Below are 19,786 nucleotides of genomic sequence, written 5' to 3'. Positions count from 1 at the left end.
TGTTCGGACGATCCTCCCCACGCTTGAAGCAAATGGTCCGCTTTCAGTACTAAAACATACATGTATATAAATATGGAGTTTCGGATGCAAAATCTAAATAGGAAAAGGTCCACTTGGTTCATATTCGACCCCCACCCCCACCCCAGGTCCAGATCACGCTACGCCCCTGATATATATATATATATATATATATATATATATATATATATATATATATATAATAATATATATTTATATATATATCACCCCCCCCCCCCCCCCCCCCCGGGCTACGCCAGTTACTATCAGCCATTAAAGAGCCATTTTACCCAAATAAATGCAGTTGTTGTCATTTAATCCAAAACGATTATGCTACTACATATATTGTATACTATTACTGTAATTATGTCATATCTGTTTTAGCGAATTTGGCAAATGTATCATTTGGGACGAAACGACGCGAATTCTCCGCGGAACATTCACTTCCGGTTTTATTTGTATTTGCGTAGTAAGACAAACAAGCCCAGTCTATGTGTAAAAAAGGAACGTGTTCGGCATTGTTATCAAGTTTTAACAGGTACGAAACGAGTGTCTGCCAGTGGCGTAGGCAGGGGTGTGCTGCACGGGGACCATGCCCTCCATGAAACGTTTTTTTTTTACTGTATTATATTTTACATTCGAGTTTATTTTTATGAACTAGCCCATACATAGCTCGAGTGACCTCCAGCCTCGGTGGCGTCGTGGTAAGCCATCGGTCTATAGGCTGGTAGGTACTGGGTTCGGATCCCAGTCGAGGCATTGGATTTTTAATCCAGATACCGATTCCAAACCCTGAGTGAGTACTCCGCAAGGCTCAATGGGTAGGTGTATACCACTTGCACCGACCAGTGATCCATAACTGGTTCAACAAAGGCCATGGTTTGTGCTATCCTGCCTGTGGGAAGTGCAAATAAAAGATCCCTTGCTGCTAATCGGAAGAGTAGCCCATGTAGTGGCGACAGCGGGTTTCCTCTCAAAATCTGTGTGGTCCTTAACCATATGTGTGACGCCATATAACCGTAAATAAAATGTGTTGAGTGTGTTGTTAAATAAAATATGTCTTTCTTTTTTCCTCGAGGTATCAGGTGTGTTTGTGTGTGTGTTAGTGTTTGTGTCACAATGTGTGTGTCTGTGTGTGTGTGTGTGTAAATACTTTTGTTTGTATACATGGTGCTAATTATGCATCAGTTCATTTGAAAATTGATATTCTACAAGCTATTTACTGGTATGAATGTAATGTCTATCTGTATTGAGTCATTGACAAGCCCTGCCCAACCAGTGACAATGTAGAGGGCTGGATATCTAGCAAGCGATTCGACCATATCATAAAAGGGTTAGGGTTAGGGTTAGAAGCCCTGCCCAACCAGTGACAATGTAGAGGGCTGGATATCTAGCAAGCGAATCGACCATATCATAAAAGGGTTAGGGTTAGGGTTAGAAGCCCTGCCCAACCAGTGACAATGTAGAGGGCTGGATATCTAGCAAGCGAATCGACCATATCATAAAAGGGTTAGGGTTAGGGTTAGAAGCCCTGCCCAACCAGTGACAATGTAGAGGGCTGGATATCTAGCAAGCGAATCGACCATATCATAAAAGGGTTAGGGTTAGGGTTAGAAGCCCTGCCCAACCAGTGACAATGTAGAGGGCTGGATATCTAGCAAGCGAATCGACCATATCATAAAAAGGGTTATGGTTAGGGTTAGAAGCCCTGCCCAACCAGTGACAATGTAGAGGGCTGGATATCTAGCAAGCGAATCGACCATATCATAAAAGGGTTAGGGTTAGGGTTAGAAGCCCTGCCCAACCAGTGACAATGTAGAGGGCTGGATATCTAGCAAGCGAATCGACCATATCATAAAAGGGTTAGGGTTAGGGTTAGAAGCCCTGCCCAACCAGTGACAATGTAGAGGGCTGGATATCTAGCAAGCGAATCGACCATATCATAAAAGGGTTAGGGTTAGAAGCCCTGCCCAACCAGTGACAATGTAGAGGGCTGGATATCTAGCAAGCGAATCGACCATATCATAAAAGGGTTAGGGTTAGGGTTAGAAGCCCTGCCCAACCAGTGACAATGTAGAGGGCTGGATATCTAGCAAGCGAATCGACCATATCATAAAAGGGTTAGGGTTAGGGTTAGAAGCCCTGCCCAACCAGTGACAATGTAGAGGGCTGGATATCTAGCAAGCGAATCGACCATATCATAAAAAGGGTTAGGGTTAGGGTTAGAAGCCCTGCCCAACCAGTGACAATGTAGAGGGCTGGATATCTAGCAAGCGAATCGACCATATCATAAAAGGGTTAGGGTTAGGGTTAGAAGCCCTGCCCAACCAGTGACAATGTAGAGGGCTGGATATCTAGCAAGCGAATCGACCATATCATAAAAGGGTTAGGGTTAGGGTTAGAAGCCCTGCCCAACCAGTGACAATGTAGAGGGCTGGATATCTAGCAAGCGAATCGACCATATCATAAAAGGGTTAGGGTTAGGGTTAGAAGCCCTGCCCAACCAGTGACAATGTAGAGGGCTGGATATCTAGCAAGCGAATCGACCATATCATAAAAGGGTTAGGGTTAGGGTTAGAAGCCCTGCCCAACCAGTGACAATGTAGAGGGCTGGATATCTAGCAAGCGAATATTTATCATAAAAGGGTTAGGGTTAGGGTTAGAAGCCCTGCCCAACCAGTGACAGTTATTTGGGCTGGATATCTAGCAAGCGAATCGACCATATCATAAAAGGGTTAGGGTTAGGGTTAGAAGCCCTGCCCAACCAGTGACAATGTAGAGGGCTGGATATCTAGCAAGCGAATCGACCATATCATAAAAGGGTTAGGGTTAGGGTTAGAAGCCCTGCCCAACCAGTGACAATGTAGAGGGCTGGATATCTAGCAAGCGAATCGACCATATCATAAAAGGGTTAGGGTTAGGGTTAGAAGCCCTGCCCAACCAGTGACAATGTAGAGGGCTGGATATCTAGCAAGCGAATCGACCATATCATAAAAGGGTTAGGGTTAGGGTTAGAAGCCCTGCCCAACCAGTGACAATGTAGAGGGCTGGATATCTAGCAAGCGAATCGACCATATCATAAAAGGGTTAGGGTTAGGGTTAGAAGCCCTGCCCAACCAGTGACAATGTAGAGGGCTGGATATCTAGCAAGCGAATCGACCATATCATAAAAGGGTTAGGGTTTGGGTTAGGGTTAGGGTTAGGGTTAGAAGCCCTGCCCAACCAGTGACAATGTAGAGGGCTGGATATCTAGCAAGCGAATCGACCATATCATAAAAGGGTTAGGGTTAGGGTTAGAAGCCCTGCCCAACCAGTGACAATGTAGAGGGCTGGATATCTAGCAAGCGAATCGACCATATCATAAAAGGGTTAGGGTTAGGGTTAGAAGCCCTGCCCAACCAGTGACAATGTAGAGGGCTGGATATCTAGCAAGCGAATCGACCATATCATAAAAGCAGATGTGCTGCATTTTTGCCACAAATATGCTGTTTTTATTTCAAATTTTTTTATTTATTTATTTTTTTTAACTTTATTTTGACAGTTGGAAATTCAGAACACATTATTTTCATTTTAGCCGAGTTGACCAGACCCTCATTTGGTATTTACTACTAATTGCCAACTTCTCTACGGGTTGTCATCTATGTCGATCATGTAGCAACATCCTGGTAATTAATATAAGTGTCAAAAACAACAAAGCAACATAATGGACCAAGAAAATGTTTATTTATTTATTAGGCTTTCTTTTCAAAACTTTGACTTGTTTCTTTTTTATTAACAGGGACGAGGAGTAGGCATCGAAATAAGCATTGTATCTGGTAACCCATTTACAGGTTACCACAAAATATACCACAACTATAAGATGACGCTGCTAAAATGCGAATGTTCTGAAATTGTATTGGTGCACTCGAACATCCGTATGAAAAACGAAATCCGGAAGTAAATTTATCTAGTGGGCACTGCTTAAACACTGAATGACTATAATTGCTTGCGATTGCACAAGTATGTGTGAACATCGATGCAATTCCTTACGAGAAAATGAAACGTTGCGTTGCCTGGTTTACGTTCGGAAACTAACATTCATTGAAATTTTTCTTACACATGGTAACCTCCCGGTAACCTGAATTACCATTCTCGACTTATTTTGATGCCTGGAGATGTAGCCCAGTGGTACAGTGTTTGCTTGATGCGCGATCAGTGTGGGATCGATCCCCGTTGATGGGCCCATTGCATTATTTCTCGCTCCAGCCAGTGCACCATGACTGGTACATCAAAGGCCGTGGTATGTGCTATTCTGTCTATGGGATGGTGCATATAAAAGATCTCTTGCTGCTAGTCGAAAAGAGTAGCCCATTAAGTGGCGACAGCGGGTTTGCTCTCTCAATATATCTGTGTGGTCCTTAACCATATGTCTGACGCCATATAACCGTAAATAAAATGTGTTGAGTGCGTCATTAAAGAAAATATTTCCTTCTTCTTCCTGTCAGCGTCACACGCATGACGTCACACAACCGTTTATAAACAGCATTAAGTCATTAAATTTAGAGGTGCACACATTTTTGCTTCAGAAAAAGATTCAACGTTGGTATTTTAAAAGTAAGTACGTCCAACTAAACTGAGAAATAGCATATGAATATGTAAATAGGTTCTTGGGGAATCCCCCAAATTTCCGACGGATACATGTTGGTTTTACTGTCGCAAATGGATTTGATTAGCCAATCAAATTTCACATTATATGCAAAGTGAATCAGAAATGACCATTTGTAGATGTCCGTGCTAGTTTTATTATCGCAAATTGAGTTCATCGTCTGTGCTCATGGAGATGATAAAACAGGTATATGTGCGACTGTAATACCACCATTAACATCGGCAAATGGTGAAATATAACTTGCATGTCATTATCCACATCTATATGTAAGCAAATTCAGTTTATGCATTTGCCAAAAACAAAAATAAAATTAAATGGTTTTTTTGAGTCTGGCTTAATATAAATGTATTTTATTATACATGTAGTTAACCTTTATCACTACTGTTTCTTCTCTCTTGCAGCCTGCCGTTTTCTGATCCCATGACAGCTCATTTTGAATTTTGGCCACACTGACAGCTCATTTTGATGTTTGGCCACACTGACAGCTCATTTTGACGTTGGGCCACACTGACAGCTCATTTTGACGTTGGGCCACACTGACAGCTCATTTTGACATTGGGCCACACTGACAGCTTGGATGGACAGTATTACACATGAAGACCAGTTTACAAAAATGTGACGTTCCTCACATTTACAGATTTACATCCATTACATTTTAGATAAATATCAATGGCAGGCCGTGCTTTTACACTTCATTACGGGAGACATTTCTATGAGAATGTGCATACAAAATATTCCATTGTAAGATTCTTTAGTAGCACCTGTGGCACGTCTGCCGTTTTACCCACAAAACATGATAAAATAGCTTGTGTGACACCAGGATTAAAATCTTGTGAAAATCTGCGTATGCATAATTGGAACAGTTTTGAGAAGATAGTGATTTTAAAAGTCGGTACCTCTGGTTACAAGACATTCAGTTTTCTGCAGACATGTTACAGAGAATTTCATTTTGCGACAACACTGTGCAGTTCTGATCCAGTTTGTACAAAACGTGGGATCACAAAGTTTGTTGATGCCGATGACAATATTTCTGCGGATTCCAAACCACATGTAAATTCCTCTGAAAGTTGCTATGGTAACGACGTTTCTTTTATCCTCCATCCTGAGGAAGAGCCTGGTTCCTCTTTTACTCAAAACCATTGCAAAGATGTTGTCAGTAAACCACTCGGTGGTCGTGACGATGATGATTCCATGACATCCTTACAATCAGACTTGTGTGCTAACAACAGTAACAGTGAGAAAACAACTGGTAGTCATGGTAACCATTATTCCACAGATTTTACTCCCAATGAACTTGATGTTCCTGAGGATCAAGAACCCAGTGGTGTGTTAGCCTGGAATAACAGAGAGTCCGCTGTTGATTGTTTACGAAGTGTTTCACAGGACAGGCATCACCCAGAAATCTTCTCACCTCCACTGAATGACGACCAATTGGAAATTGTCCCGCTTCAGCAGAAACAAAAATCAAAACTGTTGCCAGTACACAATTTGGCTGCCCTCGTAGACAAATCGGCAAGTTTAAGTGAGCTCGTCAAGCTAGGGGTCGACCTGTCAGAGGTGGAAAAGGTGGACGGAGCCGCTGATATGATTGCTAAATTGGATTTTGAAAATGACATTCGACCGTATTTGTTGTTTCTGTCTGATGTGGGAGTTCCCGGGGACAGACTGGGACACTACTTGAGTAAAAATCCTCTCCTACTGGAGAAAGAAATCCCAGATCTTCAGAGTAAGATCGGTTACTTGGAGTCGAAGCGGTTTACTCCTGATGCCATCGCGAGGATTGTCTGCAAGTGCTACGTTTTCCTTGTGCTGCCTCTTAAGATGGTTGATGCAAAACTGGGATATCTGCAAACACGCTTTCAACTTACAGGTACCGCAGTTGTTTTTTCTTTCACTAGAGCTGGGTGGTATACCGTATATACCATTCAGTATCAGTATCATGTCAATACCAATTTAAATAGTGTAAACAGTGTATTTCAATAAGCTAACATTCTATCAGGAGAGCAGAGTTTTGGAATTTACTGCAGTGTTGAAAAAGTGATGTCCATTTTCATCACGTCCTGGCACATTTTATTTTTCACTTTAAAAGTCTTTTTTTTTTTTATAAAAACAAAATTAGGCCTGACATGCTTATACTACTATATGTAATGAGTCTATAAATGATAAAACTGCAATTTCATTTAGAAAGGACTTTTAATGAAGGAGATCATAAGAGTCAGAATGTCACGTCCTGGTTTAAATAATTACCATGGAATGGCCCTTTACCATACGGAGCAAATTTCAAAATACAGAAATTTTGGTATTGAAATTTCCATATTGATAAATGTTTCCCACCATTTAGTAAAGCACTAACAATATATCTGACAAACGCAAAATGGGTTGGGTATAAATCAGACGAGAGCCTTGTGTTTGGAATTTAATTTTATATAGATGGAATTAGCAGGTGAGCCTTAACTCAGGCATGCATTTAAAGCAGAGTATACCGAAAATACCATTCAATATTGGTATCAGTATTAACTATTATGTCAATACCGAATACCATACCGATACCGAGGTAAATCACCCCAAACATACTGATATCAATACCGAATCTCAAATTTCAATACCGGCTAGCTCTATCTTTCACCGAGTGCTAGGCATGTGCGCAGGAAATCATGCAGGTGTTTGTGAGCTCTATCTTTCACCGAGTTCTAGGCATGTGCGCAGGAAATCATGCAGGTGTGTGTGTGTGTTTGTGAGCTCTATCTTTCACCGAGTTCTAGGCATGTGCGCAGGAAATCATGCAGGTGTGTGTGTGTTTGTGAGCTCTATCTTTCACCGAGTTCTAGGCATGTGCACATGAAATCATGCAGGTGTGTGTGTTTGTGAGCTCTATCTTTCACCGAGTTTGAGGCATGTGCGCAGGAAATCATGCAGGTGTGTGTGTGTTTGTGAGCTCTATCTTTCACCGAGTTCTAGGCATGTGCACAGGAAATCATGCAGGTGTGTGTGTTTGTGAGCTCTATCTTTCACCGAGTTTGAGGCATGTGCGCAGGAAATCATGCAGGTGTGTGTGTGTTTGTGAGCTCTATCTTTCACCGAGTTCTAGGCATGTGCTCAGGAAATCATGCAGGTGTGTGTGTGTTTGTGAGCTCTATCTTTCACCGAGTTTGAGGCATGTGCGCAGGAAATCATGCAGGTGTGTGTGTGTTTGTGAGCTCTATCTTTCACCGAGTTCTAGGCATGTGCGCAGGAAATCATGCAGGTGTGTGTTTGTGAGCTCTATCTTTCACCGAGTTCTAGGCATGTGCGCAGGAAATCATGCAGGTGTGTTTGTGTTTGTGAGCTCAGTTTCTAAGTAGCTTGAGTCATACTCCCCCATAAAATATATTTTAAAAAAACAACAATTATTCAATTTTGCTGGGGGGGGGGGGGGGGTAGTAGTAGTAAAACAAAAACCTGTATGTATCTCAGGTGAATAAGAAAGGTCCCAATGACGGGGATCGATCCTAAACCAACAGTGCATCAGGTGATTACTTCACCACCAGGCTACGTCACACCCCGTACTTACATGTAGTGGAAGGTGAAGTTTGAGATACACGTACTAGAAGTATTAGTAAGCACTTCACCACCAGGCTACGTCACACCCCGTACTTACATGTAGTGTAAGGTGAAGTTTGAGATACACGTATTAGAAGTTTTAGTAATACTAATATTAGTTCACATTATATCTTGCAGGAAGTGAAGTCCGAAGTGTGGTTACTAGGCTACCAAAGCTGATTGCTTGGAAAACTGACAGACTTATGGTATTTGCAAACTGATATCTAGTTTGAAAGCAATCACAAAACATGACTTTTCAAATGATAAAGATGGCAGACAAATTAGATCGAGGAAGTTGTATCCAATTGATGTACTTAACACTAGAATTTTCTGTCAGTAAATTTCAGTCCGTTTGAATGTTATTGGGACCCAGTTAATTGTCATGAGATGAAACTGAATAAGCAGCGTCCTATTTTGAAGAAGCGTTCTGAGAGTTCTGCTAAAGCAATACATAATATGTACTTTAAACCCTACTGTGGGCCCAACACATTTTCTTATCTCTTAAGTTCAAGGGCCATTACTCAGTGAAAAATTAGTAAATCACAATGAAAGTCAAACTTGATTTGTTACTACACGTTAAAGCTATGCACGATAGTTTCAGCTCAATGAAGGCATCAATTGTGGAAAAAAAACCTAATGTGCAGTAAACCGACAGACAGAAGGACGGAGATGAAACCTACGGTCCCCTCCGGTTGGACGAGTAGGGGACAAACAAGCAGTCTTTTACTTTGAATAAACAACATCCTGTATTAAACATCCTGTGTTAAGCAACATCCTGTATTGAACAACATCCTGTGTTGAACAACATCCTGTGTTGAACAACATCCTGTGTTAAACCAGCATTCCGAGAGTACTGCTATTTAATGCAAAACGTATATCCTCTATTGGCCCCAACAAATATCCTATGTTGAAGGGCCATAACTCTGTTAACCATACATAAAAATATTTGACAGAGTTATGGCACTTGAATAAATTCCCATGAAAGTCAACCTGAAAAATTGGTAACTCCCATGAAAGTAAAACTTTGTAGATCTGTAACTGTCCCTGATAAAGATATACACTAAATGGAAGTTTAAAATCTAGAGGCACCGGGGGAGGGAGGGAGGGAGGGAGGGGAGATCCCCAAAATGATGTGGGATAGACCGGATGGAGATGAAACCTACAGTCCCCTCCGGTTGGACCAACAAACTTTCAAACTTGGCCAACTTTGTTTTCATGTTCCCAAATTGTCTGTTTCAGTATGTGTACATGTATCTTATATTTTTTTACTTGGTTTTATTTCAATAGACAGTGAAACTCTGGTTTACAGAGGGTCTGGTTTTGAGGTAATTCCAGTTTACACAGGGTCTGGTTTTGCGAGGTTTCACTGTACATGTATATTATATTTTTTACTTGATTTGATTGCAGTCAACTGGTTTAATTTATTTTTCAGGACACTGTCTTCTATATGAAAGAATTTCTTGGGTTTTCTGAGTCGGAGATTAAGGAAATATTGCTTGCTCAACCAAAGGTTTTTCTCACGAGTGAGTTTGGAGCATTTATTCTTAAATATGCACCGGTAGACCGCGACAATTGCTAATTTTTATATGAAGTGGCTCAAATGTTTAGTTTTCAGCTACTAAAATTTTTGTTTAAATTAACCACTTGAATAATTTTCAAGAAAATAAATAATGTACATAGTCGAGCACCATGTGTCGATATTGTGGGAACCACATAAAAATATTGAGTTAACCAAATATTGACTGAAACGTTGAGTCCAAAAAAATGTAAAAACCCCAAATGTGATGTATGTGTGTGTGTATACACAATAAAAATACATTTATATATTTATTCGAATCTCTCGAGGGGCAGGACGTAGCCCAGTGGTAAAGTGTTCGCTTGATGCATGGTCGGTTTGTGATCGATCACCTTCAGAGGGCCCATTGGGCTATTTCTCGCTCCAGCCAGTGTACCACAACTGGTACATCAAAGGCCATGGTATGTGCTATCCTGTCTATGGAATGGTGCATATAAAAGATCCCTTGCTGCTAATCAAAAAGAGTAGCCCATGAAGTGGCGATGGCAGGTTTTCCTCCCTCAATATCTTTGTGGTCCTTAACCATATGTCTGACGCCATGTAACCGTAAATAAAATATGTTCAGTGCATTGTTAAATAAAACATTTCCTTCTTCTTCCGAATCTCTCGAATAAGATGCTCTAATAAAGCCAGCATATAGCCGCCACCTTCTTAACAACTAATTAACCTACATTACCAGTCATCAACTTGTCCAAGCCACAAGTCAAGTAGCTAGTTGCATTCTGTAACAGTCATCATCTTCTTGCGTTTTCTTTTAAGTTCGATGAAACCATTTAATACCTTGTTGATTGTTTTAGATAAAACTAACAACATTCGTTCATCTCACATGTGAACTGTTACAGTAACCACAGATCATGTTTAAAGTAAAATGTCGGCAACTCTTTTGATGGTGCTCACAATACTGCTACAGCATTGATTTCAGATTGCATAATTCATACATGTATCTACCTTCTTAAATATTTTATATTGACACATAATATTACTATCAACACATGTACATTTTTCCATATAAAAGTCTACGTTGCAACCCAAAAATAAATATACACAAATGTAATATCGACTCAACCAAGATAAAAACATGATGGTTAATACACATTTTGGCCGGGATCGACCAGTCATATCGACACAAGCAAAATATCGACTCAACCAAGATAAAAACATGATGGTTAATACACATTTTGGCCGGGATCGAACAGTCATATCGACACAAGCAAAATATCGACTCAACCAAGATAAAAACATGATGGTTAATACACATTTTGGCCGGGATCGACCAGTCATATCGACACAAGCAAAATATAGACTCAACCAAGATAAAAACATGATGGTTAATATACGTTTTTGGCCGGGACCGACCAGTCATATCGACACAAATGTAATATCGACTCAACTGAGATAAAAACATGATGATTAATACACGTTTTGGTCGGGACCGACCAGTCATATCGACACAAATGTAATATTGACTCAACCGAGATAAAAACATGATGATTAATACACGTTTTGGCCGGGATCGACCAGTCATATCAACACAAATGTAATATCGACTCAACCGAGATAAAAACATGATGATTAATACACGTTTTGGCCGGGATCGACCAGTCATATCGACACAAATGTAATATCGACTCAACCGAGATAAAAACATGATGATTAATACACGTTTTGGCCGGGATCGACCAGTCATATCGACACAAGCAAAATATCGACTCAACCAAGATAAAAACATGATGGTTAATACACATTTTGGCCGGGATCGACCAGTCATATCGACACAAGCAAAATATCGACTCAACCAAGATAAAAACATGATGGTTAATACACATTTTGGCCGGGATCGACCAGTCATATCGACACAAGCAAAATATCGACTCAACCAAGATAAAAACATGATGGTTAATATACATTTTTGGCCGGGACCGACCAGTCATATCGACACAAATGTAATATCGACTCAACCGAGATAAAAACATGATGATTAATACACGTTTTGGCCGGGACCGACCAGTCATATCGACACAAATGTAATATCGACTCAACCGAGATAAAAACATGATGATTAATACACGTTTTGGCCGGGATCGACCAGTCATATCGACACAAATGTAATATCGACTCAACCGAGATAAAAACATGATGATTAATACACGTTTTGGCCGGGATCGACAAGTCATATCGACACAAGCAAAATATCGACTCAACCAAGATAAAAACATGATGGTTAATACACGTTTTGGCCGGGATCGGCCAGTCATATCGACTCAACCGAGATAAAAACATGATGATTAATACACGTTTTGGCCGGGATTAACCAGTCATATCGACTCAACCGAGATAAAAACATGATGATTAATACACGTTTTGGCCGGGATCGACCAGTCATATCGACTCAACCGAGATAAAAACATGATGATTAATAATACACGTTTTGGCCAGGATCAACCAGTCATATCAACACAAATGTAATATCGACTCAACCGAGATAAAAACATGATGGTTAATATACGTTTTTGGCCGGGACCGACCAGTCATATCGACACAAATGTAATATCGACTCATTCGAGATAAAAACATGATGATTAATACACGTTTTGGCCGGGATCAACCAGTCATATCGACTCAACCGAGATAAAAACATGATGGTTAATACACGTTTTGGCCGGGATCGACCAGTCATATCGACACGAGCAAGATAAAAACATGATGATTAATACACGTTTTGGGCGGGATCGACCAGTCATATCGACTAACCGAGATAAAAACATGATGATTAATACACGTTTTGGGCGGGATCGACCAGTCATATCGACTCAACCGAGATAAAAACATGATGATTAATACACGTTTTGGGCGGGATCGACCAGTCATATCGACTAACCGAGATAAAAACATGATGATTAATACACGTTTTGGCCGGGATCAACCAGTCATATCGACTCAACCGAGATAAAAACATGATTAATACACATTTTGGCCGGGATCGACCAGTCATATCGACTCAACCTAGATAAAAACATGATGATTAATACACGTTTTGGCCGGGATCAACCAGTCATATCGACTCAACCGAGATAAAAACATGATTAATACACGTTTTGGCCGGGATCGACCAGTCATATCGACTCAACCGAGATAAAAACATGATGATTAATACACGTTTTGGCCGGGATCGACCAGTCATATCGACTCAACCGAGATAAAAACATGATGATTAATACACGTTTTGGCCGGGATCAACCAGTCATATCGACACAAGCAAGATAAAAACATGATGATTAATACACGTTTTGGCCAGGATCAACCAGTCATATCGACTCAACCGAGATAAAAACATGATGGTTAATACACGTTTTGGCCGGGATCGACCAGTCATATCGACTCAACCTAGATAAAAACATGATGATTAATACACGTTTTGGCCGGGATCAACCAGTCATATCGACTCAACCGAGATAAAAACATGATGGTTAATACACGTTTCGAAAAGTCATATAGACTCAAACCGAGATAAAAACCATGATGATTAATACCCGTTTTGGCCGGGATCAACCAGTCATATCGACTCAACCGAGATAAAAACATGATGATTAATACACGTTTTGGCCGGGATCAACCAGTCATATCGACTCAACCGAGATAAAAACATGATGATTAATACACGTTTTGGCCGGGATCAACCAGTCATATCGACTCAACCTAGATAAAAACATGATGGTTAATACACGTTTTGGCCGGGATCGACCAGTCATATCGACACGAGCAAGATAAAAACATGATGATTAATACACGTTTTGGCCGGGATCAACCAGTCATATCGACTCAACCTAGATAAAAACATGATGGTTAATACACGTTTTGGCCGGGATCGACCAGTCATATCGACACGAGCAAGATAAAAACATGATGATTAATATACGTTTTGGCCGGGATCGACCAGTCATATCGACTCAACCGAGATAAAAACATGATGATTAATACACGTTTTGGCCGGGATCAACCAGTCATATCGACTCAACCGAGATAAAAACATGATGATTAATACACGTTTTGGCCGGGATCAACTAGTCATATCGACTCAACCGAGATAAAAACATGATGATTAATACACGTTTTGGCCGGGATCAACCAGTCATATCGACTCAACCTAGATAAAAACATGATGATTAATACACGTTTTGGCCGGGATCAACCAGTCATATCGACTCAACCGAGATAAAAACATGATGATTAATACACGTTTTGGCCGGGATCGACCAGTCATATCGACACGAGCAAGATAAAAACATGATGATTAATATACGTTTTGGCCGGGATCGACCAGTCATATCGACTCAACCGAGATAAAAACATGATGATTAATACACGTTTTGGCCGGGATCAACCAGTCATATCGACTCAACCGAGATAAAAACATGATGATTAATACACGTTTTGGCCGGGATCAACTAGTCATATCGACTCAACCGAGATAAAAACATGATGATTAATACACGTTTTGGCCGGGATCAACCAGTCATATCGACTCAACCTAGATAAAAACATGATGATTAATACACGTTTTGGCCGGGATCAACCAGTCATATCGACTCAACCGAGATAAAAACATGATGATTAATACACGTTTTGGCTGGGATCAACTAGTCATATCGACTCAACCGAGATAAAAACATGATGATTAATACACGTTTTGGCCGGGATCAACCAGTCATATCGACTCAACCCAGATAAATTTCTAATTTACACTAACCAAAACACCATTACTTACGTTTCTAATTCACACTAACCAAAACACCATTACTTGTGTTTCTAATTCACACTAACCAAAACGCCATTACTTATGTTTCTAATTCACACTAACACCTGTGACCATGACAGGCGTGCGCTAAAACAGCTTGCTTTGAATGTGCATGTTAAACTCTATGTCCTGACCGACTCCCTTTCAATAATATTCTGGTGAAATACGTAGGTGCTGATGGGTTTCTTCGTGTAGTGTGTCCGAATGTCACGACTGCTATATCAAAGGCATGTGTTATCCTGTCTGTGGGATGGTGCATATAAAAGATTCCTAGCAGCTGATGGGTTTCTTCGTGTAGTGTGTCCGAATGTCACGACTGCTATATCAAAGGCATGTGTTATCCTGTCTGTGGGATGGTGCATATAAAAGATTCCTAGCAGCTGATGGGTTTCTTCGTGTAGTGTGTCCGAATGTCACGACTGCTATATCAAAGGCATGTGTTATCCTGTCTGTGGGATGGTGCATATAAAAGATTCCTAGCAGCTGATGGGTTTCTTCGTGTAGTGTGTCCGAATGTCACGACTGCTATATCAAAGGCATGTGTTATCCTGTCTGTGGGATGGTGCATATAAAAGATTCCTAGCAGCTGATGGGTTTCTTCGTGTAGTGTGTCCGAATGTCACGACTGCTATATCAAAGGCATGTGTTATCCTGTCTGTGGGATGGTGCATATAAAAGATTCCTAGCAGCTGATGGGTTTCTTCGTGTAGTGTGTCCGAATGTCACGACTGCTATATCAAAGGCCGTGGTATGTGTTATCCTGTCTGTGGGATGGTGCATATAAAAGATTCCTAGCAGCTGATGGGTTTCTTCGTGTAGTGTGTCCGAATGTCACAACTGCTATATCAAAGGCATGTGTTATCCTGTCTGTGGGATGGTGCATATAAAAGATTCCTAGCAGCTGATGGGTTTCTTCGTGTAGTGTGTCCGAATGTCACGACTGCTATATCAAAGGCCGTGGTATGTGTTATCCTGTCTGTGGGATGGTGCATATAAAAGATTCCTAGCAGCTAATCGAAAAGAGTAGCCAATGAAGGGGCAGCGGGTTTCCTCTCTCAATATCTGTGTGGTCCTAAACCATATGTCCGACGCTATATAACCGTAAATAAAATGTGTTGAGTGCGTCGTTAAATAAAACATTTCCTTCCTCTTCGGTCGGTGTTTCTGTCAGAAAATATTTTGGGTATGGTGCTATGGATTTGAATGCAACTAGTTAACAGGAGGTATGGGGACCTACCCCAGAAAGAAAATGGGTTACGTTTAGGGTTAGTGTTAAAAAATTATACAGTAATAATAAATGCGTTATTAATTTTGTCAAAAGGTTAACTTAAAAAAATTAAATCTGCAAAACAATTTGGGTATGGCCCCCTACCCATTTTACCTTCTGGCAAAAAATCTGTCAGGCTATATCAGTTTTTACTTTAAATAAATAAATAAATACTGTTTTTCCTTTCTGCAAAACCTTTTCACTTTTGTATTCATGGACCTGAATACATATTTGTATTTGTCACCTCGTATTTGTGTTATGTATTGTATGCGCCACCATGTGTATTCGTTACACCCCTAATAAACAACGGTGCTCGACTGTATCTGGATTTTTATTTATTTATCTATTAAATAAAGTTTATAGACTCCAGACAATAAATATGGTAGTGCCAGGGTTTGGGGTCCTGGTGTCTCTACCCTAAAATCATTTAAAAGGCTAAACATTGAACTTAAGTGAATAGTACTGATATATGTAGTACAGTAATTGAAGAGTAACAATGAACATACATGTAGATACATGTAAAACAGTTTATAGTTTTATGGAATTAACAGAGTAGCTGGAAATAACAGTTTATAGTTTTATGGAGTTGACAGAGTAGCTGGAAATACATAGTTTTATGGAGTTGACAGAGTAGCTGGAAATAACAGTTTATAGTTTTATGGAATTAACAGAGTAGCTGGAAATAACAGTTTATAGTTTTATGGAGTTGACAGAGTAGCTGGAAACAGTTTATAATTTTATGGAGTTAACAGAGTAGCTGGAAATAACAGAAATGAACATACATGTAGATACATGTAAAACAGTTTATAGTTTTATGGAGTTAACAGAGTAGTACAGTAATTGAAGAGTAACAATGAACATACATGTAGATACATGTAAAACAGTTTATAGTTTTATGGAGTTAACAGAGTAGCTGGAAACAGTTTATAGTTTTATGGAGTTAACAGAGTAGTACAGTAATTGAAGAGTAACAATGAACATACATGTAGATACATGTAAAACAGTTTATAGTTTTATGGAGTTAACAGAGTAGCTGGAAATAGTTTATAGTTTTATGGAGTTAACAGAGTAGCTGGAAACAGTTTATAGTTTTATGGAGTTAACAGAGTAGCTGGAAACAGTTTATAGTTTTATGGAGTTAACAGAGTAGCTGGAAACAGTTTATAGTTTTATGGAGTTAGTTTATAGTTTTATGGAGTTAGTTTATAGTTTTATGAAGTTAACAGAGTAGCTGGAAATAGTTTATAGTTTTATGGAGTTAACAGAGTAGCTGGAAGGAAGCAAAGAAAGAAAGAAGTAGGAAAGATTGAAGGAAAGTAAATTCATTTAAAGAATAAATTTAGGAATAGAAAATAGCCTATTTATCATTATTATCAACTACTGTTTAATGTTTCAAAATTGTATAGCGATTTCTGAAACTTGCGCAGTGAATCGCACCACAATGTTCCCTGTATGTGTAAAGGGAAATACTGCAGCTTGACCAATCATCTCATTATTACGTGCATCAATCCATCATGATCTTGATCGATGTGCTAACAACAATGTCTTTGTTTCTGTGTTAAATACATGTAGTTGTATCTAAAATCCTTTTCTTTCCCCTTTTAAAAGTGTAGCCCATTGGTAAAGCGCTCACTTGATGCGCGGTCGGTGTGGGATCAATCCCCATCAGTGGGCCCACTGGGCTATTTCTTATTCCAACCAGTGCACCACGACTGGTATATTAAAGGCTGTGGTATGTGCTATCCTGTCTGTGGAATGGTGCATATAAAAGATCCCTTGCTGCTGATCGACAAGAATAGCCCATGAAGTGGCGATACCGGGTTTCCTTTCTCAATATTGTGTGGTCCTTAACCATATGTCAGACGCCATATAACCGTAAGTAAAATAAACCATTTCTTACTTTTTGATTTTAAAAGATTAACTTATAATACAAGTATATAGAGTTTAAATTTTGATTTATGTATACATGTACTTTATATTTTCAAAAAAAAAAGATTTAAAAGAAAAAAGAAGATAACCTCATGGCTCGCTCTCTCTCTCTCTCTCTCTCCCTCCCTCCCTCTCTTGCTCTAGTGGTGTTGTTAATTTAAACAAAACAAAATTTAACTTTTTGCCGCTCTACATCAGTTATCACAAAAATCCAGAATGACATCACATCGCAAGATTCAGAGAACGCTACACAATATTAAAACATTAAAGGGTAGTTGCTAATGAATTTTCAATTTACTATAAATGTACTATCGAGGTTTAGATAACAAAATGTTTCCTGGACTTTTAAGAAACAAAAACATTTCAGACAAGTATTACCTGGATATTATGTAATGATAATTTCAGACGTATTACATAATGATAATTTCAGACAAGTATTACCTGGATATTATGTAATAATAATTTCAGACAAGTATTCCCTGGATATTACATAATGATAATTTCAGACAAGTATTACCTGAATATTACATAATGACAATTTCAGACAAGTATTACCTGGATATTACATAATGATAATTTCAAACAAGTATTACCTGGATATTATGTAATAATAATTTCAGACAAGTATTCCCTGGATATTACATAATGATAATTTCAGACAAGTATTCCCTGGATATTAGGTAATAATAATTTCAGACAAATATTCCCTGGATGTTAGGTAATGATAATTTCAGACAAGTATTACCTGGATATTACGTTATGATAATTTCAGACAAGTATTCCCTGGATATTACATAATGATAATTTCAGACAATTATTACCTGAATGTTACGTCATGATCATTTCAGACAAGTATTCCTTGGATATTATGTAATGATAATTTTAGACAAGTATTACCTGGATATTACGTAATGATAATTTCAAACAATTATTACCTGAATGTTACGTCATGATAATTTCAGACAAGTATTCCCTCGGCAAGAAGTTTGACTACCTGCACAATGTGATGGGGATGGATCACAAGAAACTCGTCCAGTGGCCCAACATCTTCCGCACCCGGCTACATCTTCTACAGCAGCGGCACGGCTACCTGGAGAGTGTCAGCCGGGCACAGTACGACCCTGCCACAGAACACTACATCTCACTCAAGGCCCTGGTGGGCAGCAGAGAGAGAGACTTCTGTGAGCATCTTGCTAAAACAACCGTGTCTCACTACCGCAACTACTTGAAGACATTGTGAATCAAAGCTATTGCCCCATCAGTGGGCCTATTGTGCTATTTTTCGCTCTGGCCAGTGCACCATGGCTGGTATACTAAAGACCATGGTATGTGCTATCCTGTCTTTGAGATGGCATATATAAAAGATTCCTTGCTGCTAATAGCACAATGTAGCAGGTTTCCTGTCTTAAAGACTATTTATGTTGAACAAAAATCACCAAACGTTTGACATCCATTAACGGATGATTAATAAATCAGTGTGCTCTAGTGGTGTTGTTAAATAAAACAAACCAACGTTTTTACAAAGCTATTGTGTTGTTAGAAGATGCCAACAACTGGAGTAACGTAATTGTCTGGCTAATGTACTGCAATGTATGATCTTCATAACTGGTCTACTAGTGTGCCCCACCCCCTCAATCAGTGCTTCCAGTGCTTGTGGGCAGTGTTGTTAGATGTGTGAATAAAACATTTGTCGTCATGGGATGTGAGTCGGTGATACAACACTCTAGTGTTAGTGTTTAGTTGTAGTGGGATGTGATTCAGTGATATAACACTCACCTGCATAGTTTAAGCTGTCATTTGTGGAATTTACTTCATTATGTATCTTTCATTTTTTTAATTTACTTCATTATGTATCCTAATAAGCTCATGTTGTAAGTGTTTACAGTTGGTCTACGATCAATCCCTGTTGATTTTATTTCATTACCTACCCAATCAGCATTACCATTGTTTGACACCCAATAGCCGATGTATTTTTCA

At 39.5% G+C, this 19,786-nt stretch overlaps 1 protein-coding gene across 2 annotated transcripts in view; it reads left to right on the top strand.

Annotated features, from left to right (window-relative positions):
* LOC121376819 (transcription termination factor 3, mitochondrial-like) overlaps nt 1-19,505 on the top strand; it is a 34,627-nt gene extending 15,122 nt beyond the window's left edge. Inside the window, exons 1-5 of one of the 2 annotated variants that reach the window (XM_041504590.1) lie at nt 466-556; nt 5,065-6,533; nt 8,381-8,448; nt 9,675-9,765; nt 18,772-19,505. In XM_041504590.1, coding sequence (XP_041360524.1) covers nt 5,333-6,533; nt 8,381-8,448; nt 9,675-9,765; nt 18,772-19,049 — 1,638 coding nt within the window. In that variant the 5' untranslated portion in view covers nt 466-556; nt 5,065-5,332 and the 3' untranslated portion in view covers nt 19,050-19,505. Of the gene's footprint in view, nt 1-465; nt 557-5,064; nt 6,534-8,380; nt 8,449-9,674; nt 9,766-18,771 lie in introns of those variants that run through there. The other variant, XM_041504591.1, reaches the window with a different exon arrangement.
* Nucleotides 19,506-19,786: the final 281 nt, after the last annotated feature.

Source organism: Gigantopelta aegis, chromosome 7 (assembly GCF_016097555.1).
Source record: "Gigantopelta aegis isolate Gae_Host chromosome 7, Gae_host_genome, whole genome shotgun sequence".
NCBI classification, from domain to species: Eukaryota; Metazoa; Mollusca; class Gastropoda; order Neomphalida; family Peltospiridae; genus Gigantopelta; species Gigantopelta aegis.
Note: the sequence above shows the minus strand (reverse complement) of the source record. Positions and strands in the feature narration are given on the sequence as shown.